General features: G+C 38.9%; 1 protein-coding gene across 3 annotated transcripts in view; it reads right to left on the bottom strand.

Moving 5' to 3' along the window:
* LOC311101197 (CUB and sushi domain-containing protein 1-like) overlaps positions 1-24,025 on the bottom strand; it is a gene marked incomplete at both ends in the record, with an annotated part of 408,327 nt that overhangs the window by 55,179 nt on the left and 329,123 nt on the right. For all 3 annotated transcript variants that reach the window (XM_084142297.1, XM_084142298.1, XM_084142299.1), the window contains 2 exons: positions 12,955-13,073; positions 21,133-21,237. In XM_084142297.1, coding sequence (XP_083998423.1) covers positions 12,955-13,073; positions 21,133-21,237 — 224 coding nt within the window. The remainder of the gene's footprint in view (positions 1-12,954; positions 13,074-21,132; positions 21,238-24,025) is intronic.

The following is a 24,025-nucleotide window of genomic DNA, read 5'->3' as shown; positions in this document are numbered from 1 at the left end:
ATGTAAAGGTAGGGGGTTTCTTTCTATAATGTAAAGGTAGGGGTTTCTCTCTATAATGTAAAAGTAGGGGGTTTCTCTCTATAATGTAAAGGTAAGGGTTTTCTCTCTATAATGTAAAAGTAGGTGGTTTCTCTCTATAATGTAAAGGTAGGGGGTTTCTCTCTCAGATGTAAAGGTAGGGGGTTTCTCCCTTTAGTGTAAAGGTAGGGGGTTTCTCCCTATAGTGTAAAGGTAGGGGTTTTCTCTCTATAACTCTATAGTGTAAAGGTAATGGGTTTCTCTCTATAATGTAAAGGTAGGGGGTTTCTCTCTATAGTGTAAATGTAGGGGTTTTCTCTCTATAATGTAAAGGTAAGGGGTTTCTCTCTATAATGTAAAGGTAGGGGGTTTCTCTCTATAGTGTAAAGGTAGGGGGTTTCTCTCCATAATGTAAAGGTAGGGTGTTTCTCTCTATAATGTAAAGGTAGGGGGTTTCTCTCTCTAATGTAAAGGTAGGGGGTTTCTCTCTATAATGTAAAAGTAGGGGTTTTCTCTCTAGAATGTAAAGGTAAGGGTTTTCTCTCTAGTATGTAAAAGTAGGGGTTTTCTCTCTAAAATGTAAAGGTAAGGGTTTTCTCTCTATAATGTAAAAGTAGGGGTTTTCTCTCTATAATGTAAACGTAGGGGGTTTCTCTCTATAATGTAAAGGTAAGGGTTTTCTCTCTATAATGTAAAAGTAGGGGGTTTCTCTCTATAATGTAAAGGTAAGGGTTTTCTCTCTATAATGTAAAAGTAGGTGGTTTCTCTCTATAATGTAAAGGTAGGGGGTTTCTCTCTCAGATGTAAAGGTAGGGGGTTTCTCCCTATAGTGTAAAGGTAGGGGTTTTCTCTCTATAACTCTATAATGTAAATGTAGGGGGTTTCTCTCTATAATGTAAAGGTAGGGGGTTTCTCTCTCTAATGTAAAGGTAAGGGTTTTCTCTCTAGTATGTAAAGGTAGGGGTTTTCTCTCTAAAATGTAAAGGTAAGGGTTTTCTCTCTATAATGTAAAAGTAGGGGTTTTCTCTCTATAATGTAAAGGTAGGGGGTTTCTCTCTATAATGTAAAGGTAGGGGGTTTCTCTCTATAATGTAAAGGTAGTGGGTTTCTCTCTATAATGTAAAGGTAGGGGGTTTCTCTCTATAATGTAAAATTAGGGGTTTTCTCTCTAGAATGTAAAGGTAAGGGTTTTCTCTCTAGTATGTAAGGGTAGGGGTTTTCTCTCTAAAATGTAAAGGTAAGGGTTTTCTCTCTATAATTTAAAAGTAGGGGTTTTCTCTCTATTATGTAAACGTAGGGGGTTTCTCTCTATAATGTAAAGGTAAGGGTTTTCTCTCTATAATGTAACAGTAGGTGGTTTCTCTCTATAATGTAAAGGTAGGGGGTTTCTCTCTCAGATGTAAATGTAGGGGGTTTCCTTCTATAATGTAAAGGTAGGGGGTTCTCTCTATAATGTAAAAGTAGGGGGTTTCTCTCTCAGATGTAAAGGTAGGGGGTTTCTCCCTATAGTGTAAAGGTAGGGATTTTCTCTCTATAACTCTATAGTGTAAAGGTAAATGGTTTCACTCTCAAATGTAAAGGTAGGGGGTTTCGCTCTATAGTGTAAAGGTAGGGTGTTTCTCTCTATAATGTAAAGGTAGGGTGTTTCTCTCTATAATGTAAAGGTAGGGGGTTTCTCTCTCTAATGTAATGGTAGGGGGTTTCTCTCTATAATGTAAAAGTAGGGGGTTTCTCTCTATAATGTAAAGTTAAGGGTTTTCTCTCTATAATGTAAAAGTAGGTGGTTTCTCTCTATAATGTAAAGGTAGGGGGTTTCTCTCTCCGATGTAAAGGTAGGGGGTTTCCTTCTATAATGTAAAGGTAGGGGTTTCTCTCTATAATGTAAAAGTAGGGGGTTTCTCTCTCAGATGTAAAGGTAGGGGGTTTCTCCCTATAGTGTAAAGGTAGGGGTTTTCTCTCTATAACTCTATAGTGTAAAGGTAAGGGGTTTTTCTCTATAATGTAAAGGTAGAGGGTTTCTCTCTATAGTGTAAAGGTAGGGGGTTTCTCTCTATAATGTAAAGGTAGGGTGTTTCTCTCTATAATGTAAAGGTAGGGGGTTTCTCTCTCTAATGTAATGGTAGGGGGTTTCTCTCTATAATGTAAAAGTAGGGGTTTTCTCTCTAGAATGTAAAGGTAAGGGTTTTCACTCTAGTATGTAAAGGTAGGAGTTTTCTCTCTAAAATGTAAAGGTATGGGTTTTCTCTCTATAATGTAAAAGTAGGGTTTTTCTCTCTATAATGTAAACGTAGAGGGTTTCTCTCTATAATGTAAAGGTAAGGATTTTCTCTCTATAATGTAAAAGTAGGGTGTTTCACTCGATAATGTAAAGGTAGGGGGTTTCTCTCTCAGATGTAAAGGTAGGGGGTTTATCTCTATAATGTAAAGGTAGGGGGTTTCTCTCTATAATGTAAAAGTAGGGGTTTTCTCTCTAGAATGTAAAGGTAAGGGTTTTCTCTCTAGTATGTAAAGGTAGGGGGTTTCTCTCTATAATGTAAAGGTAAGGGTTTTCTCTCTATAATGTAAAGGTAGGGGTTTTCTCTCTATAATGTAAAAGTATGTGGTTTCTCTCTATAATGTAAAGGTAGGGGGTTTCTCTCTATAATGTAAAGGTAGGGGGTTTCTCTCTATAATGTTAAGGAAGGGGGTTTCTCTCTCTAATGTAAAGGTAGGGGGTTTCTCTCTATAATGTAAAAGTAGGGGTTTTCTCTCTAGAATGTAAAGGTAAGGTTTTTTCTCTAGTATGTAAAGGTAGGGGTTTTCTCTCTAAAATGTAAAGGTAAGGGTTTTCTCTCTATAATGTAAAAGTAGGGGGTTTCTCTCTATAATGTAAAGGTAAGGGTTTTCTCTCTATAATGTAAAAGTAGGTGGTTTCTCTCTATAATGTAAAAGTATGGGGTTTATCTCTCAGATGTAAAGGTAGGGGGTTTCTTTCTATAATGTAAAGGTAGGGGTTTCTCTCTATAATGTAAAAGTAGGGGGTTTCTCTCTATAATGTAAAGGTAAGGGTTTTCTCTCTATAATGTAAAAGTAGGTGGTTTCTCTCTATAATGTAAAGGTAGGGGGTTTCTCTCTCAGATGTAAAGGTAGGGGGTTTCTCCCTATAGTGTAAAGGTAGGGGGTTTCTCCCTATAGTGTAAAGGTAGGGGTTTTCTCTCTATAACTCTATAGTGTAAATGTAATGGGTTTCTCTCTATAATGTAAAGGTAGGGGGTTTCTCTCTATAGTGTAAAGGTAGGGGTTTTCTCTCTATAATGTAAAGGTAAGGGGTTTCTCTCTATAATGTAAAGGTAGGGGGTTTCTCTCTATAGTGTAAAGGTAAGGTTTTTTCTCTAGTATGTAAAGGTAGGGGTTTTCTCTCTAAAATGTAAAGGTAAGGGTTTTCTCTCTATAATGTAAAAGTAGGGGGTTTCTCTCTATAATGTAAAGGTAAGGGTTTTCTCTCTATAATGTAAAAGTAGGTGGTTTCTCTCTATAATGTAAAGGTATGGGGTTTATCTCTCAGATGTAAAGGTAGGGGGTTTCTTTCTATAATGTAAAGGTAGGGGTTTCTCTCTATAATGTAAAAGTAGGGGGTTTCTCTCTATAATGTAAAGGTAAGGGTTTTCTCTCTATAATGTAAAAGTAGGTGGTTTCTCTCTATAATGTAAAGGTAGGGGGTTTCTCTCTCAGATGTAAAGGTAGGGGGTTTCTCCCTTTAGTGTAAAGGTAGGGGGTTTCTCCCTATAGTGTAAAGGTAGGGGTTTTCTCTCTATAACTCTATAGTGTAAAGGTAATGGGTTTCTCTCTATAATGTAAAGGTAGGGGGTTTCTCTCTATAGTGTAAAGGTAGGGGTTTTCTCTCTATAATGTAAAGGTAAGGGGTTTCTCTCTATAATGTAAAGGTAGGGGGTTTCTCTCTATAGTGTAAAGGTAGGGGGTTTCTCTCCATAATGTAAAGGTAGGGTGTTTCTCTCTATAATGTAAAGGTAGGGGGTTTCTCTCTCTAATGTAAAGGTAGGGGGTTTCTCTCTATAATGTAAAAGTAGGGGTTTTCTCTCTAGAATGTAAAGGTAAGGGTTTTCTCTCTATAATGTAAAAGTAGGGGTTTTCTCTCTATAATGTAAACGTAGGGGGTTTCTCTCTATAATGTAAAGGTAAGGGTTTTCTCTCTATAATGTAAAAGTAGGGGGTTTCTCTCTATAATGTAAAGGTAGGGGGTTTCTCTCTCAGATGTAAAGGTAGGGGGTTTCTCCCTATAGTGTAAAGGTAGGGGTTTTCTCTCTATAACTCTATAATGTAAAGGTAGGGGGTTTCACTCTATAATGTAAAGGTAGGGGTTTCTCTCTATAATGTAAAGGTAGGGGGTTTCTCGCTCAGATGTAAAGGTAGGATGTTTCTCTCTATAATGTATAGGTAGGTGGTTTCTCTCTATAGTGTAAAGGTAGGGGGTTTCTCTCTATAATGTAAAGGTAGGGGGTTTCTCTCTCTAATGTAAAGGTAAGGGTTTTCTCTCTAGTATGTAAAGGTAGGGGTTTTCTCTCTAAAATGTAAAGGTAAGGGTTTTCTCTCTATAATGTAAAAGTAGGGGTTTTCTCTCTATAATGTAAAGGTAGGGGGTTTCTCTCTATAATGTAAAGGTAGGGGGTTTCTCTCTATAATGTAAAGGTAGTGGGTTTCTCTCTCTAATGTAAAGGTAGGGGGTTTCTCTCTATAATGTAAAATTAGGGGTTTTCTCTCTAGAATGTAAAGGTAAGGGTTTTCTCTCTAGTATGTAAGGGTAGGGGTTTTCTCTCTAAAATGTAAAGGTAAGGGTTTTCTCTCTAGTATGTAAAAGTAGGGGTTTTCTCTCTAAAATGTAAAGGTAAGGGTTTTCTCTCTATAATGTAAAAGTAGGGGGTTTCTCTCTATAATGTAAAGGTAGTGGGTTTCTCTCTCTCTAATGTAAAGGTAGGGGGTTTCTCTCTATAATGTAAAATTAGGGGTTTTCTCTCTAGAATGTAAAGGTAAGGGTTTTCTCTCTAGTATGTAAGGGTAGGGGTTTTCTCTCTAGAATGTAAAGGTAAGGGTTTTCTCTCTAGTATGTAAAAGTAGGGGTTTTCTCTCTAAAATGTAAAGGTAAGGGTTTTCTCTCTATAATGTAAAAGTAGGGGTTTTCTCTCTATAATGTAAACGTAGGGGGTTTCTCTCTATAATGTAAAGGTAAGGGTTTTCTCTCTATAATGTAAAAGTAGGGGGTTTCTCTCTATAATGTAAAGGTAGGGGGTTTCTCTCTCAGATGTAAAGGTAGGGGGTTTCTCCCTATAGTGTAAAGGTAGGGGTTTTCTCTCTATAACTCTATAATGTAAAGGTAGGGGGTTTCACTCTATAATGTAAAGGTAGGGGTTTCTCTCTATAATGTAAAGGTAGGGGGTTTCTCGCTCAGATGTAAAGGTAGGATGTTTATCTCTATAATGTATAGGTAGGTGGTTTCTCTCTATAGTGTAAAGGTAGGGGGTTTCTCTCTATAATGTAAAGGTAGGGGGTTTCTCTCTCTAATGTAAAGGTAAGGGTTTTCTCTCTAGTATGTAAAGGTAGGGGTTTTCTCTCTAAAATGTAAAGGTAAGGGTTTTCTCTCTATAATGTAAAAGTAGGGGTTTTCTCTCTATAATGTAAAGGTAGGGGGTTTCTCTCTATAATGTAAAGGTAGGGGGTTTCTCTCTCTAATGTAAAGGTAGGGGGTTTCTCTCTATAATGTAAAATTAGGGGTTTTCTCTCTAGAATGTAAAGGTAAGGGTTTTCTCTCTAGTATGTAAGGGTAGGGGTTTTCTCTCTAAAATGTAAAGGTAAGGGTTTTCTCTCTATAATTTAAAAGTAGGGGTTTTCTCTCTATAATGTAAACGTAGGGGGTTTCTCTCTATAATGTAAAGGTAAGGGTTTTCTCTCTATAATGTAACAGTAGGTGGTTTCTCTCTATAATGTAAAGGTAGGGGGTTTCTCTCTCAGATGTAAATGTATGGGGTTTCCTTCTATAATGTAAAGACCACTGCGCCATTCTCCCGAGTGGCGCAGTGGTCTAAGGCACTGCTAGCTGTGCCACTAGAGATCCTGGTTCGAATCCAGGCTCTGTCGTAGCCGGCCGCGACCGGGAGACCCATGGGGCGGCGCACAATTGGCCCAGCGTCGTCCAGGGTAGGGGAGGGAATGGCCGGCAGGGGATGTAGCTCAGTTGGTAGAGCATGGCGTTTGCAATGCCAGGGTTGTGGGTTCGATTCCCACAGGGGGAAAAAAATATATAATGCATGCACTAACTGTAAGTCGCTCTGGATAAGAGCGTCTGCTAAATGACAAAAATGTAAATGTAAATGTAAAGGTAGGGGGTTCTCTCTATAATGTAAAAGTAGGGGGTTTCTCTCTCAGATGTAAAGGTAGGGGGTTTCTCCCTATAGTGTAAAGGTAGGGATTTTCTCTCTATAACTCTATAGTGTAAAGGTAAATGGTTTCACTCTCTAATGTAAAGGTAGGGGGTTTCGCTCTACAGTGTAAAGGTAGGGTGTTTCTCTCTATAATGTAAAGGTAGGGTGTTTCTCTCTATAATGTAAAGGTAGGGGTTTCTCTCTCTAATGTAATGGTAGGGGGTTTCTCTCTATAATGTAAAAGTAGGGGGTTTCTCTCTATAATATAAAGGTAAGGGTTTTCTCTCTAAAATGTAAAAGTAGGTGGTTTCTCTCTATAATGTAAAGGTAGGGGGTTTCTCTCTCCGATGTAAAGGTAGGGGGTTTCCTTCTATAATGTAAAGGTAGGGGTTTCTCTCTATAATGTAAAAGTAGGGGGTTTCTCTCTCAGATGTAAAGGTAGGGGGTTTCTCCCTATAGTGTAAAGGTAGGGGTTTTCTCTCTATAACTCTATAGTGTAAAGGTAAGGGGTTTCTCTCTATAATGTAAAGGTAGGGGGTTTCTCTCTATAGTGTAAAGGTAGGGGGTTTCTCTCTATAATGTAAAGGTAGGGTGTTTCTCTCTATAATGTAAAGGTAGGGGGTTTCTCTCTCTAATGTAATGGTAGGGGGTTTCTCTCTATAATGTAAAAGTAGGGGTTTTCTCTCTAGAATGTAAAGGTAAGGGTTTTCTCTCTAGTATGTAAAGGTAGGGGTTTTCTCTCTAAAATGTAAAGGTAAGGGTTTTCTCTCTAGTATGTAAAGGTAGGAGTTTTCTCTCTAAAATGTAAAGGTAAGGGTTTTCTCTCTATAATGTAAAAGTAGGGTTTTTCTCTCTATAATGTAAACGTAGGGGGTTTCACTCTATAATGTAAAGGTAGGGGGTTTCTCTCTCAGATGTAAAGGTAGGGGGTTTCTCTCTATAATGTAAAGGTAGGGGGTTTCTCTCTATAATGTAAAGGTAGGGGGTTTCTCTCTATAATGTAAAAGTAGGGGTTTTCTCTCTAGAATGTAAAGGTAAGGGTTTTCTCTCTAGTATGTAAAGGTAGGGGGTTTCTCTCTATAATGTAAAGGTAAGGGTTTTCTCTCTATAATGTAAAATTAGGGGTTTTCTCTCTATAATGTAAAGGTAGGGGTTTTCTCTCTATAATGTAAAAGTATGTGGTTTCTCTCTATAATGTAAAGGTAGGGGGTTTCTCTCTATAATGTAAAGGTAGGGGGTTTCTCTCTATAATGTTAAGGAAGGGGGTTTCTCTCTCTAATGTAAAGGTAGGGGGTTTCTCTCTATAATGTAAAAGTAGGGGTTTTCTCTCTAGAATGTAAAGGTAAGGTTTTTTCTCTAGTATGTAAAGGTAGGGGTTTTCTCTCTAAAATGTAAAGGTAAGGGTTTTCTCTCTATAATGTAAAAGTAGGGGGTTTCTCTCTATAATGTAAAGGTAAGGGTTTTCTCTCTATAATGTAAAAGTAGGTGGTTTCTCTCTATAATGTAAAGGTAGGGGGTTTCTCTCTCCGATGTAAAGGTAGGGGGTTTCCTTCTATAATGTAAAGGTAGGGGTTTCTCTCTATAATGTAAAAGTAGGGGGTTTCTCTCTCAGATGTAAAGTTAGGGGGTTTCTCCCTATAGTGTAAAGGTAGGGGTTTTCTCTCTATAACTCTATAGTGTAAAGGTAAGGGGTTTCTCTCTATAATGTAAAGGTAGGGGGTTTCTCTCTATAGTGTAAAGGTAGGGGGTTTCTCTCTATAATGTAAAGGTAGGGTGTTTCTCTCTATAATGTAAAGGTAGGGGGTTTCTCTCTCTAATGTAATGGTAGGGGGTTTCTCTCTATAATGTAAAAGTAGGGGTTTTCTCTCTAGAATGTAAAGGTAAGGGTTTTCTCTCTAGTATGTAAAGGTAGGGGTTTTCTCTCTAAAATGTAAAGGTAAGGGTTTTCTCTCTAGTATGTAAAGGTAGGAGTTTTCTCTCTAAAATGTAAAGGTAAGGGTTTTCTCTCTATAATGTAAAAGTAGGGTTTTTCTCTCTATAATGTAAACGTAGGGGGTTTCTCTCTATAATGTAAAGGTAAGGATTTTCTCTCTATAATGTAAAAGTAGGGGGTTTCACTCTATAATATAAAGGTAGGGGGTTTCTCTCTCAGATGTAAAGGTAGGGTTTTTTTCTCTATAATGTAAAGGCAGGGGGTTTCTCTCTATAATGTAAAGGTAGGGGGTTTCTCTCTATAATGTAAAAGTAGGGGTTTTCTCTCTAGAATGTAAAGGTAAGGGTTTTCTCTCTAGTATGTAAAGGTAGGGGGTTTCTCTCTATAATGTAAAGGTAAGGGTTTTCTCTCTATAATGTAAAAGTAGGGGTTTTCTCTCTATAATGTAAAGGTAGGGGTTTTCTCTCTATAATGTAAAAGTATGTGGTTTCTCTCTATAATGTAAAGGTAGGGGGTTTCTCTCTATAATGTTAAGGAAGGGGGTTTCTCTCTCTAATGTAAAGGTAGGGGTTTCTCTCTATAATGTAAAAGTAGGGGTTTTCTCTCTAGAATGTAAAGGTAAGGTTTTTTCTCTAGTATGTAAAGGTAGGGGTTTTCTCTCTAAAATGTAAAGGTAAGGGTTTTCTCTCTATAATGTAAAAGTAGGGGGTTTCTCTCTATAATGTAAAGGTAAGGGTTTTCTCTCTATAATGTAAAAGTAGGTGGTTTCTCTCTATAATGTAAAGGTATGGGGTTTATCTCTCAGATGTAAAGGTAGGGGGTTTCTTTCTATAATGTAAAGGTAGGGGTTTCTCTCTATAATGTAAAAGTAGGGGGTTTCTCTCTATAATGTAAAGGTAAGGGTTTTTTCTCTATAATGTAAAAGTAGGTGGTTTCTCTCTATAATGTAAAGGTAGGGGGTTTCTCTCTCAGATGTAAAGGTAGGGGGTTTCTCCCTATAGTGTAAAGGTAGGGGGTTTCTCCCTATAGTGTAAAGGTAGGGTTTTCTCTCTATAACTCTATAGTGTAAATGTAATGGGTTTCTCTCTATAATGTAAAGGTAGGGGGTTTCTCTCTATAGTGTAAAGGTAGGGGTTTTCTCTCTATAATGTAAAGGTAAGGGGTTTCTCTCTATAATGTAAAGGTAGGGGGTTTCTCTCTATAGTGTAAAGGTAGGGGGTTTCTCTCCATAATGTAAAGGTAGGGTGTTTCTCTCTATAATGTAAAAGTAGGGGTTTTCTCTCTAGAATGTAAAGGTAAGGTTTTTTCTCTAGTATGTAAAGGTAGGGGTTTTCTCTCTAAAATGTAAAGGTAAGGGTTTTCTCTCTATAATGTAAAAGTAGGGGGTTTCTCTCTATAATGTAAAGGTAAGGGTTTTCTCTCTATAATGTAAAAGTAGGTGGTTTCTCTCTATAATGTAAAGGTAGGGGGTTTCTCTCTATAATGTAAAAGTATGTGGTTTCTCTCTATAATGTAAAGGTAGGGGGTTTCTCTCTATAATGTAAAGGTAGGGGGTTTCTCTCTATAATGTTAAGGAAGGGGGTTTCTCTCTCTAATGTAAAGGTAGGGGGTTTCTCTCTATAATGTAAAAGTAGGGGTTTTCTCTCTAGAATGTAAAGGTAAGGTTTTTTCTCTAGTATGTAAAGGTAGGGGTTTTCTCTCTAAAATGTAAAGGTAAGGGTTTTCTCTCTATAATGTAAAAGTAGGGGGTTTCTCTCTATAATGTAAAGGTAAGGGTTTTCTCTCTATAATGTAAAAGTAGGTGGTTTCTCTCTATAATGTAAAGGTAGGGGGTTTCTCTCTCCGATGTAAAGGTAGGGGGTTTCCTTCTATAATGTAAAGGTAGGGGTTTCTCTCTATAATGTAAAAGTAGGGGGTTTCTCTCTCAGATGTAAAGTTAGGGGGTTTCTCCCTATAGTGTAAAGGTAGGGGTTTTCTCTCTATAACTCTATAGTGTAAAGGTAAGGGGTTTCTCTCTATAATGTAAAGGTAGGGGGTTTCTCTCTATAGTGTAAAGGTAGGGGGTTTCTCTCTATAATGTAAAGGTAGGGTGTTTCTCTCTATAATGTAAAGGTAGGGGGTTTCTCTCTCTAATGTAATGGTAGGGGGTTTCTCTCTATAATGTAAAAGTAGGGGTTTTCTCTCTAGAATGTAAAGGTAAGGGTTTTCTCTCTAGTATGTAAAGGTAGGGGTTTTCTCTCTAAAATGTAAAGGTAAGGGTTTTCTCTCTAGTATGTAAAGGTAGGAGTTTTCTCTCTAAAATGTAAAGGTAAGGGTTTTCTCTCTATAATGTAAAAGTAGGGTTTTTCTCTCTATAATGTAAACGTAGGGGGTTTCTCTCTATAATGTAAAGGTAAGGATTTTCTCTCTATAATGTAAAAGTAGGGGGTTTCACTCTATAATATAAAGGTAGGGGGTTTCTCTCTCAGATGTAAAGGTAGGGTTTTTTTCTCTATAATGTAAAGGCAGGGGGTTTCTCTCTATAATGTAAAGGTAGGGGGTTTCTCTCTATAATGTAAAAGTAGGGGTTTTCTCTCTAGAATGTAAAGGTAAGGGTTTTCTCTCTAGTATGTAAAGGTAGGGGGTTTCTCTCTATAATGTAAAGGTAAGGGTTTTCTCTCTATAATGTAAAAGTAGGGGTTTTCTCTCTATAATGTAAAGGTAGGGGTTTTCTCTCTATAATGTAAAAGTATGTGGTTTCTCTCTATAATGTAAAGGTAGGGGGTTTCTCTCTATAATGTTAAGGAAGGGGGTTTCTCTCTCTAATGTAAAGGTAGGGGTTTCTCTCTATAATGTAAAAGTAGGGGTTTTCTCTCTAGAATGTAAAGGTAAGGTTTTTTCTCTAGTATGTAAAGGTAGGGGTTTTCTCTCTAAAATGTAAAGGTAAGGGTTTTCTCTCTATAATGTAAAAGTAGGGGGTTTCTCTCTATAATGTAAAGGTAAGGGTTTTCTCTCTATAATGTAAAAGTAGGTGGTTTCTCTCTATAATGTAAAGGTATGGGGTTTATCTCTCAGATGTAAAGGTAGGGGGTTTCTTTCTATAATGTAAAGGTAGGGGTTTCTCTCTATAATGTAAAAGTAGGGGGTTTCTCTCTATAATGTAAAGGTAAGGGTTTTTTCTCTATAATGTAAAAGTAGGTGGTTTCTCTCTATAATGTAAAGGTAGGGGGTTTCTCTCTCAGATGTAAAGGTAGGGGGTTTCTCCCTATAGTGTAAAGGTAGGGGGTTTCTCCCTATAGTGTAAAGGTAGGGTTTTCTCTCTATAACTCTATAGTGTAAATGTAATGGGTTTCTCTCTATAATGTAAAGGTAGGGGGTTTCTCTCTATAGTGTAAAGGTAGGGGTTTTCTCTCTATAATGTAAAGGTAAGGGGTTTCTCTCTATAATGTAAAGGTAGGGGGTTTCTCTCTATAGTGTAAAGGTAGGGGGTTTCTCTCCATAATGTAAAGGTAGGGTGTTTCTCTCTATAATGTAAAGGTAGGGGGTTTCTCTCTCTAATGTAAAGGTAGGGGGTTTCTCTCTATAATGTAAAAGTAGGGGTTTTCTCTCTAGAATGTAAAGGTAAGGGTTTTCTCTCTAGTATGTAAAGGTAGGGGTTTTCTCTCTAAATGTAAAGGTAAGGGTTTTCTCTCTATAATGTAAAAGTAGGGGTTTTCTCTCTATAATGTAAACGTAGGGGGTTTCTCTCTATAATGTAAAGGTAAGGGTTTTATCTCTATAATGTAAAAGTAGGGGGTTTCTCTCTATAATGTAAAGGTAAGGGTTTTCTCTCTATAATGTAAAAGTAGGTGGTTTCTCTCTATAATGTAAAGGTAGGGGGTTTCTCTCTCAGATGTAAAGGTAGGGGGTTTCTCCCTATAGTGTAAAGGTAGGGGTTTTCTCTCTATAACTCTATAATGTAAAGGTAGGGGGTTTCACTCTATAATGTAAAGGTAGGGGTTTCTCTCTATAATGTAAAGGTAGGGGGTTTCTCGCTCAGATGTAAAGGTAGGATGTTTCTCTCTATAATGTATAGGTAGGTGGTTTCTCTCTATAGTGTAAAGGTAGGGGGTTTCTCTCTATAATGTAAAGGTAGGGGGTTTCTCTCTCTAATGTAAAGGTAGGGGTTTCTCTCTATAATGTAAAGGTAGGGGGTTTCTCTCTCAGATGTAAAGGTAGGAGGTTTCTCTCTATAATGCACTGTAAAGGTGGGGGGTTTCTCTCTATAATGTATAGTTAGGTGGTTTCTCTCTAGAATGTAAAGGTAGGTGGTTTCTCTCGATAATGTAAAGGTAGGATGTTTCTCTCTATAATGTACTGTAAAGGTAGATGGTTTCTCTCTATAATGTATAGTTAGGTGGTTTCTCTCTATAATGTAAAGGTAGGGGGTTTCTCTCTCAGCACACTGAACTCAAAGACAAATCACAGTTTGCCTCTGTTGCTGAGTTGACCTTGCATACAAGACATGCGACACAGGACACATCTTTACAAATTTACTTAGGGCAAAAGCTTAGCAACACGTTGACATAGCAGTGGGAATATAGCACACATGATTCTCTAAAAGGCTCTCACCTGCAGCATGTATCCCGGTTCACAGCTGAATGACACCACCTCATTGACCATGTACCTGTCTGCTGTTTTGATCCCGTTGGCAGGCACCATTGGCTCCGGACAAGTGGTGAGACCAACGGCTGGATGAAGCATAAAGAGAAAAAAGGTGTCATCATGCCTGCTTAGATAAATACTTGATGTTGCACATCACAGGAATGATTGGTCTTCAATACTCAGTATGGTGATCCTGTTTTGATGTTTCAGAGTACAGTATTTATCAAAGCTGGAGCAACAAGAGGCAAACACATCAGAGAGTATTGCAAAGCCAATTGGATATGATTATTGTATGCTGTCAACAGGCTCTGGTATAGCCTATAGCTATTAAAATAGATAAGATGATTATTGATTTTGTCATGATGACATAGAATTTTTGTACGTTTGTTACGTTTTGTATAGTTACATAATTTGTCATTTGGATGGTTATAAACCCGGTCGTAGGAAGGTCATGCAGATACATAACTACAGTTGGTACCCAGGGGCACAGGATACTGACAACGTCATGAAGCTATAAGTGTATTTTGTGCTGTAGTGTGTAACCATTGTCTCTATGCTTTTTTATTTAGAACGCTAAAACAGTATTGTAAAAAAAATCTGAAAATAGCATACCCACTGATCCGTGTTATTTAAATATGCATTGTGATTTTGCTCATTTCTTGGAAACATCTTCCAGTGGGTTAAAACTGTACACACTGCAGGAGGAGACAGTGAGAGAGAATGTTGCCATGACAACCACCTTCGTCAAGCCAATGAAAGGAGATCCTGTATAAATTTGTCTTATTTGGATTGCACCACTCAGCAGGTAGCACTGTGCAGTTGTGAGTGTGTGTAAAACTCTCTCATTTTTCTACCCATCAATAGCAAAGGACTTTCACCTGCGATGCCTACATTACCCAACACAACAAAAGCCAACAGACACTGACACACTGCTAATGTGTAGGTGACTGTTTCAAACAGGGAAGCCCAAATGGCTGTGGGCAGCTAGGGCGAGACTAGGGAGATTAAACATTGGCTTTGGTTCAAGGAGAATTCACAGCAGAATTCGGAGCAAGGTACTTTCAATAGATTCTAAGGAGCATGTACTCCTGTTCAGGAGGGAGTGAGGCGAGATGTACAGTATGCAGCTGGTAAAAAACCGATGAACCACAAAAGGAACACTGGGCATTTCTTTAAATGCTAAGGCATCAGAACCCTGGCTTGTACCAAACTACTAACACATTTATTTAGATCAATTTCACTTGTTAATTCCAATTCCATCTAGCTGAAACTCACAATACACATACCAACCATTGGAAGTGATTTTCTGCAGAATAAATCAATAAAATGCCACATGGCCATAGTCTCACTCTCAGAGGATAAATTATAACCCTTGAGGGAAAAAATCTGACATTTTCTCTACAATCACAACGGACTGATCCAGGCAGGAATTCAGATCCAAAAAGTCGAACATTTGATACACTTGTCTCCTCACCCGAGCTCTAACAAATTCAGCATCTTGATGTGTGATAAAAACACGTGGCATGAATCTCATTATAGATTTGGCACTTCGTAACTACCGTGCACAAGACAGATTCAGTCTAGGATCATTAAGATGCAGCCACAGTCATCCGATGCTAAACATTCAGGATAAACCTAAAAGTCAATGACAACCATCTCTATGCAAATATAACAAGCTCCTCTCGTTCTGACAGAAAGTCACAAAGCTATTCTTCTTTATTGATATCTACTTTTACAGTACATGTAGCTCTAGGTAAAAATGTATTATAAACTGGGTGGTTCGAGCCCTGAATGCTGATTGGCTGACAGCTGTGGTATATCAGACCATATACCACAGGTATGACAAAACATTTATTTTTACTGCTCTAATTACGTTGGTAACCAGTTTATAATAGCAATAAGGCACCTCGGGGGTTTGTGGTATATGGCCAAAATACCACGGCTAAGGGCTGTATCCAGGCACTTCGCGTTGCATCGTGCCTAAGAACAGTTCTTAGCCGTGGTATATTGGCCATATACCCAGTGGTGGAAAAAGTACTAAATTGTCATACTTGAGTAAAAGTAAAGATACCTTAATAGAAAATGACTTAAGTAAAAGTGAAAGTCACCCAGTAAAATACTACTTGAGTAAAAGTCTAAAAGTATTTGGTTTTAAATATACTTAAGTATCAAAAGTAAAAGTAAAAGTATAAATAATTTCAAATTCCTTATATTAAGCAAACCAGACAGCACCATTTTAATTGTATTTTTTTTATGGATAGCCAGGGGCACGCTCCAAAACCCAGATACAGTGGGGAAAAAAAGTATTTAGTCAGCCACCAATTGTGCAAGTTCTCCCACTTAAAAAGATGAGAGAGGCCTGTAATTTTCATCATAGGTGCTGTCTGGTGCTTCATCATAGCAAGGGGACACGTCTGGCACTGCAGGATTTAAGTCCCTGGCGGCGTAGTGTGTTACTGATGGTAGGCTTTGTTACTTTGGTCCCAGCTCTCTGCAGGTCATTCACTAGGTTCCCCCGTGTGATTCTGGGATTTTTGCTCACCGTTCTTGTGATAATTTTGACCCCACGGGGTGAGATCTTGCGTGGAGCCCCAGATCGAGGGAGATTATCAGTGGTCTTGTATGTCTTCCATTTCCTAATAATTGCTCCCACAGTTCATTTCTTCAAACCAAGCTGCTTACCTATTGCAGATTCAGTCTTTCCAGCCTGGTGCAGGTCTACAATTTTGTTTCTGGTGTCCTTTGACAGCTCTTTGGTCTTGGCCATAGTGGAGTTTGGAGTGTGACTGTTTGAGGTTGTGGACAGGTGTCTTTTATACTGATAACAAGTTCAAACAGGTGCCATTAATACAGGTAACGAGTGGAGGACAGAGGAGCCTCTTAAAGAAGAAGTTACAGGTCTGTGAGAGCCAGAAATCTTGCTTGTTTGTAGGTGACCAAATACTTATTTTCCACCATAATTTGCAAATAAATTCATAAAAAATCCTACAATGTGATTTTCTGGATTTTTTTTCCTCATTTTGTCTGTCATAGTTGACGTGTACCTATGATGAAAATTACAGGCCTCTCTCATCTTTTTAAGTGGGAGAACTTGCACAATTGGTGGCTGACTAAATACTTTTTTTCCCCACTGTATCATTTACAAACAAAGCATTTGTGTTTAATGAGTCCGCCAGATCAGAGGCTGTAGGGATGACCAGGGATGTTCTCTTGATAAGTGTGTGAATTGAACCATTTTCCTGTCAAAATGTAATGAGTACTTTTGGGTGCCAGGGAAAATGTATGGAGTAAAAAGTACAGTCGTGGTCAAAAGTTTTGAGAATGACACAAGTATTGGTCTTCACAAAGTTCGCTGCTTCAGTGTTATGAGATATATTTGTCAGATGTTACTATGGTATACTGAAGTATAATTACAAGCATTCCATAAGTGTCAAAGGCTTTTATTGACAATTACATTAAGTTTATGCAAAGAGTCAATATTTGCAGTGTTGACTCTTATTTTTCAAGACCTCTGCAATCCGCCTTGGCATGCTATCAATTAACTTTTGGGCCACATCCTGACTGATGGCAGCCCATTCTTGCATAATCAATGCTTGGAGTTTTGTCAGAATTTGTGGGGTTTTGTTTGTCCACCCGCCTCTTGAGGATCGACCACAAGTTCTCAATGGGATTAAGGTCTGGGGAGTTTCCTGGCCATGGACCCAAAATGTCGATGTTTTGTTCCCCGAGCCACTTAGTTATCACTTTTGCCTTATGGCAAGGTGCTCCATCATGCTGGAAAAGGCATTGGTCGTCACCAAACTGTTCTTGGATGGTTGGGAGAAGTTGCTCTCGGAGGATGTGTTGGTACCATTCTTTATTAATGGCTGTGTTCTTAGGCAAAATTGTGAGTGAGCCCACTCCCTTGGCTGAGAAGCAACCCCACACATGAATGGTCTCAGGATGCTTTACTGTTGGCATAACACAGGACTGATGGTAGCGCTCACCTTGTCTTCTCCGGACAAGGTGTTTTCCGGATGCCCCAAACAATCGGAAAGGGGATTCATCAGAGAAAATTACTTTCCCATTCCTCAGCAGTCCAATCCCTGTACCTTTTGCAGAATATCAGTCTGTCCCTGATGTTTTTCCTGGAGAGAAGTGGCTTCTTTGCTGTACTTCTTGACACCAGGCCATCCTCCAAATGTATTTTGCCTCACTCTGTGTGCAGATGCACTCACACCTGCCTGCTGCCATTCCTGAGCAAGCTCTGCACTGGTGGTGCCCCGATCCCGCAGCTGAATCAACTTTAGGAGACGGTCCTGGCGCTTGCTGGACTTTCTTGGAAGCCCTGACGCCTTCTTCACAACAATTGAACCTCTCTCCTTGAAGTTCTTGATGATCCGATAAATGGTTGATTTAGGTGCAATCTTATTAGCAGCAATATCCTTGCCTGTGAAGCACTTTTTGTGCAAAGCAATGATGACGGCACGTGTTTCCTTGCAGGTAACCATGGTTAACAGAGGTAGAACAATCATTTCAAGCACCACCCTCCTTTTAAAGCTTCCAGTCTGTTATTCTAACTCAATCAGCATGACAGAGTGATCTCCAGCCGTGTCCTCATCAACACTCTCACCTGTGTTAACGAAATAATCACTGACATGATGGCAGCTGGTCCTTTTGTGGCAGGGCTGAAATGCAGTGGAAATGTTTTTTTGGGATTAAGTTCATTTTCATGGCAAAGAGGGACTGCAATTAATTGCAATTCATTTGATCACTCTTCATGACATTCTGGAGTATATGCAAATTGCCATCATCAAAACTGAGGCAGCAGACTTTGTGAAAATTAGTATTTGTGTCATTCTCAAAACTTTTGACCACGACTGTACATCATTATCTTTAGGAATGTAGTGAAGTAAAAGTAAAAGTTGGCAAAAATATAAATAGTAAAGTACAGATACCCCAAAAAACTACTTAAGTAGTACTTTAAAGTATTTTTACTTAAGTACTTTACAACACTGCATATAACACCTCCTCATGCCTTATTGCTTAATTATACAGTTGATGTCCTTTACAAACACTGGCTCTCCCCTATTCTGCATAACACTGCAGAAATGGCATGGCTATAGCAGGCATAATGCTTCCAGGAACACATCCTGCCAATGATGTGTATTAATATTGAAGAAAATTGGCAAATAATACATACTAAATTGTCCTGACATTCTCAGCATGTCTCAGTTTTGTCCAAAATCTATTAGTAAGGGCCACCTTAGATGTTCTGCTCAACATGTCCTCAAGCCTCCCTGGTCTGAACCTGCCGGCTCTGCCATGTTTTAGCCAAGTGTTGCTATGGAGAGGCGAAGGGTTAAACGAGACAATTCAAAGCTAGGGATGATTAGGTTGCCGTTGCCATGATTGTATTAAGGAGGTTCCAGGGTGGCAATTGAGCCAGGACTCCAGGGTTAACACGCCTAATCTAGCATGTATGGTTGTGTTGTGGGGTGTGTAGCGACCAGAAGGAGTCATGCCCTGTGTTAAATATATCCTCTTCATGCCGCGGTGAGATAAATCATCTATCTCTAATCAAGATAAGAGACTGATTAAAAAACGTTGGTATGTTTCCTGTTTAGATCCCAGGATCACAGGGCTATTCAACTATATTCTTACGGGGGCCAGATGTATACAAGTTTCATTGCAGGGGGACATTTTCCACATGCTTTGGAAGAACTGTATAAAAAAGCAGGGAAACAGAAGGCAGGTACGTGTTCCTGAGAGTCGTAGCTTTTAGGAATGAGGTCATAATATTTTGTAGCTTAAACCGTTCAAACGCTAGAGCCAAATTCATATGAAGAACACATGATTAACATGCCACATAGGCGCTAGAAACAGCAAAAAAACTGCTAGAAACTGCTAGAAACCACACTTTAGACAACCACCATAGTGTATTGTATTTGTCACATGGACCGACTACAATAGGTGCAGACTTTACTGTGAAATGCTTACTTACGAGCCCTTTCCCAACAACGCAGAGTTAAAAAGTGTAAAAAAATAGCAAATAAGAAAAAAAGGAAATAGTGACACAATACAATAACGACTATATACAAGGGGTACCGAGTCAATGTGCAGGGGTATGAGGTAGTTGAGGTAATTGAGGTAATATGTACATGTGGGTAGGTTACTAGGCAATCAGGATATATAATAAACAGAGTAGCAGCGGCAGATGTGAAGATTGTGAACGTGTGTCTATGTGTGGCGTCAATATGCATGTGTGTGTGTGTGTGTGTTTTGTGCATGTGAGCGTATGTAATGTGTGAGTGTTTTGACACTGAAAGCCGGATTTTGGCAGGGATTTTTTTGCAGATCATTTATTAATGTTCAGAATTGATGAAAGGGATTAATAAATGGGCCGGATCTGGCCCGCGGGCCGCCATATGAACAGCCCTGCCGTATCACTGTCACGCCCTGACTTATGGGACTCTAGTATGTTGAGTCAGGGTGTGGTGTTCTATGTTGTTATTTCTATGTTCTCATTCTAGGTATTGTGTTTCTATGTTTGGCCGGGTGTGATTCCCAATCAGAGGCAGCTGTCGCTCGTTGTCTCTGATTGGGGATCATACTTAGGCAGCCTGTTGGCATCATTAGTTGTGGGATCTTGTTCCGTGTTTAGAGGCTTGTATTGTGTTTAGCCTGAGGACTTCACGTTACGTTGTTCGTGTGTTTAGTTTATATAATAAACATGTATGCATTTCACGCTGCGCCTTGGTCTGACCCGTCCTTCAACGTCCGTGACAATCACATAGCACATAGGCTGCACATGGGGGATAAACTTCTAAGTGGGCTGAGAGAGGGGAAATAGACGAATTGGGATCCTCACCGAGAGGCCTTGGAGATAGTGGCAGAGGACGTTGAGGTGTTAAGAATGAATAAGGTGAAATGGTTTACATCAGGACTGTCCACGGCAGCTAAAGGGCACTGTTTCTTCTGTTGAGACAGAGCCAGATGAGGCAAGCAGCCACAGAGACAGATGATCTCTGATGCTATCAGTGTCCACACAGCACAGTTTGGGAGCCCATTTCAGAATTGAAAAGAGGAATTCCCATCAGGCTCCAACCCATGTAAGAGACAGTGGTAAAAGGTAGAGAAATGGGATTTTATCAGACAGTTTCCTTTGTATTTATTTTTGGGTTAACATAATTCTTGTTGTCATGTCAGTGAATTATGCTGTACTTGTTGAACAATTTATGCTAATGTTGTAAGTTTGTTGTTTAAATCTTCCTGACATCAAAGCCATGACACGCATCTTAATGATTTGTGCACATAGCATGCTACAGATCAATCCAAACTCATCTCCCGGCATGTCCAGCCCATCCATTATCTCAGCCAATCATGGCTAGCGGGAAGGTTCCTGTCTTTTTCCGTGGCTAAACCTACTAGGCTTGTAATTGAACTATTTTATTCGCATTTACAGATGGAATACAAGTCTGTTATTAAGGCACATTAAAGTTCACATGTTCCAGAAGGGATTTCTGCCCCACAAAAACGCATTTTGATAAAACATTTATGTTTACGTTCAAATGCCTCTCCTGTGAAGAAGTGAAGTCGACATATGCCTAATTTCCTGAAACTAGTCAATTATGTACATTATGTGTTATTGGACCCTACTAAAGCACATAGGTTTATACAGTACAGTATTGATTCAAGAGGGGGCAATTCATTGGTCTACTGTCTTTTGTTGTGCTAGTGAAAGTAGGTGAGCGAGATAGCATCCAAAGGCAATTTTCCCTTAGACAAATTACTGTATTCAGATCAGATCTTACTCAGTAGGCTACAGTAGTGAGTTAATAAGACAGGTGGACTGAGTGTCAACTATGATGACAGCTTTTGGTTATTTTTCTAAAGCTTTTTAAATGTCAAAATGCACATGCCTCACCCAGAGCTGCTTCATTTTTAACATTACAAAAGTAGAACGCCCCGTTGAGTGCTTTTGATCATGATTTTTAGCTGCACTGTATGTGATGCTACTACATACCCACTGCATCCTTGTTATAAACAAGGAAGCAGAAAGAGAGAAAGAGAGAGAGTGAAAATCTTGTAGATTCCTTTTTTTTCACAGGGTCAGAGGGTATGGAGATAATGAAAGTTTCATGATGAGACACACTCTGTACTCACTTTTGTACTCAAGGTGGAATCCAGCAGCAACAACACTGATATCACTCTGGAAGTGAAGGTAGAGTTGGTTGGAGGTACTGTTCAGCAAGGCTGGAGCAGTTGTACCTGAAATACATCACACAGGAGACATCTACATTCATCTCACTGTTGAAAGAAGTTCCATTTGCAATTCTGATTATATATATGGATGTTCTCTTGAGGGTTGGTTCGTCAAGTGACTAGAGTTTATATCAATGGCCAAAACAGAATAAGGTGTACAGCTGTTCACTATTCTATGGACATGTTTCATCCTTTATAAACCAGATGAAAAGATGTGAAAGGAGGGAATGGGAATTAAAAAACATGCTTTGATGTCTAACAGACAATGGTCACTGAAGTTTATGCTGTTCTTCAGTATCTGAGCTCCCAGGGGAGAGCTCTCATCAAAGGTTTCCAAGGGGCAGTCAACCATACCACCACTGAGAGGGGAAAGTCTACAGAGCTCACAGGGAGCCATCAGGGTGGTAGATATCCTATGTTTTTGGACGATATGCTTTGGCTCAGGCTGCTGAAAATCAGAACACAGTTTTCATTATGAGTAAAGCAAACATGCTGTTGAAAAAGAGTGTATGTGCCGTTATATAACCTGAAACAGTGTCATTCATCACTTGTGTCAAACTTTATAATAGCAATAAATCTATTGTGTCTTGGGCATTGGTCAGTTTAATAAAGAAATGTTGAAACTCCCCTAGGCAGATTAAAGATACAGTAACATATTCTGTTGAGACACCAGCTTTTCTATTTTTCAGGATATTATTATGTTCAAACCCCAGCTCACAAGTTCTGTGACATAGTATTTTTATGCTCTTCAACGATGTCACACATAGAGTTGCAAAAACCTGGTAATGTTTCCAAAAATCCTAGGTTTTCCAGAAACCCTTGTTTGAAAATTCCTGGCACCAGGAGGGAATAAACCGGAAATCTGAAACCTCCAACCAGGATTTCTAAAAATCTGTGGAAAGTTTCCAGAATTTTGCAACCCTATTATTACAATTATTAAATGTGTATCCTCCGAGCCATCTTCACAGGTTTTAAAGCTATGCTATGATATAGCAATATAACCTTCACTCATTCATGACATAACGTTGACTGATTTAACACAAACGACACGTTTATAATCAATCACATGAATAACTCTGATGAAATGACTAAAGCTCTCCTGCAAAATACTGACTTGAAAGATATTAAGATACAGTATGTTCACCTGCAAATCATGTCAGTGAGCTACCCACTTTGCAATGGGTTTCTGTAATGTTATGGGATCCAGCACAGCATGGCAGTAGAAGAACGGGCGGGCATAAAATTGTCTGAGTGCATTATGCTGATGATTGTGGTCTGTAAAATGCACCTTTACGCTTGAATGACTTGACTAATAATTTCTGGATTAAGTTTGACAGCTCTGTAAAGCTCATCCGTTGTCCAGCTATTCAGAGGTCCATCATCTCTATTAGTGAGACGGGCAACTCCAGTGTTTCCAGAGCTTGTCAGATAAGTCACAGATGAGCTTAAAATGCACTTTGCGGGATTGAATCTGGCACATTTAGTTTGATTAGGGAGTCTAGAACCTTGTTATGATTTAAGAAATTCTTGATGTGAACTTTCAGCCAGGAAGCAGGGTAATTTGATTTTTGTAATGATGGAAAACCAATCTTGAAATACAATTTACCATTATGTTTTTTTTTACATTAACCATTTGGCATTCATTTCTAAACATGATGAAGCAAAACCCCATCAATAGCCACAATGGCCACAGATTGAGAGAGGTATAGAGAAATAAACTGTCGCTATCGAGCGACGGCAACAGTAAATGAGCAACTACACAGGCTATCTGCATTGACCCTTTTAACTCATCACATACAGTACGCTGATGCTACTGTTTATTATCTGTCCTGTTGCCTAGTCACTTTATCCCTGCTTATAGTATATGTACATGTCTACCTCAATGACCTCGTGCCCCTGCACATCGACTCGGTACTGGTACCCCGTGTATATAGCCAAGCTATTGTGTATTTATTCCTTGTGTTATTATTTTCATATTATTTCTATTTTTTCTCTCTGTATTGTTGGGAAGGGCCCGTAAGTAAGTATTTCACTGTTAGTCTACACCTGTTGTTTATGAAGTGACAAATACAACTTGATTTGATCTCTGGAGTCCTATAAAATGTATTTCAGATTGTGGCTTTAATTACTTTTGTCGTGAATACTTACATTTGAAGTATGATTAATTTGTGATCGATGGAAATATTTCCATCGATCACAAATGAATCATGCTTCAAATGTAAGTATTCATGGCAAAAGTCAATAAAGCCACAATCTGAAATCAATTTTCCAGCCAAGGAATACCAAACTATGCAACAGCAGCTACAGTAAGTTAACTTTTTCAACAAATATCACATTTACCGTTTTCTCAACAGCATATACTCCTCATTTGCACACTCTACTGTTAATAGTGGTAATAGGGGATAGTGGTAAACAAAAAAGATAAGCCTCATTCAATTGTAATTTAATTGGTATTTGATGAAGTGTGATTAATCCTGTATGATACATCATGCAAAAAGGAGGGAGACAGAGAACACAAAGCATTTCCGACAGTTTAATTAAGAGAATTATCCTAATAGATTTGTTACTAAAAGAAGAATAAAAAGACTGATTGTAATGGTGAGGATGTCAAGGATGTAAAGGCGGACCACACAACGATGAAGGGGAAACCGTGCATCTTAACGTGCCACCGCACACCATACGTCCTTCACCCCTCCCCTCTTTCTTATTCCCTCCTAATGTCACTGATTGCTGATTTGGAGACATTTCACCAATGTTAAAGATGACTCAGTGCCTGTGCCATTTGGACAACCCA

This window comes from Coregonus lavaretus (genome assembly GCF_964263955.1).
Source record: "Coregonus lavaretus genome assembly, chromosome: 25".
In the NCBI taxonomy this organism is placed as follows: Eukaryota; Metazoa; Chordata; class Actinopteri; order Salmoniformes; family Salmonidae; genus Coregonus; species Coregonus lavaretus.
This window is presented reverse-complemented; position numbering and strand designations above follow the sequence as displayed.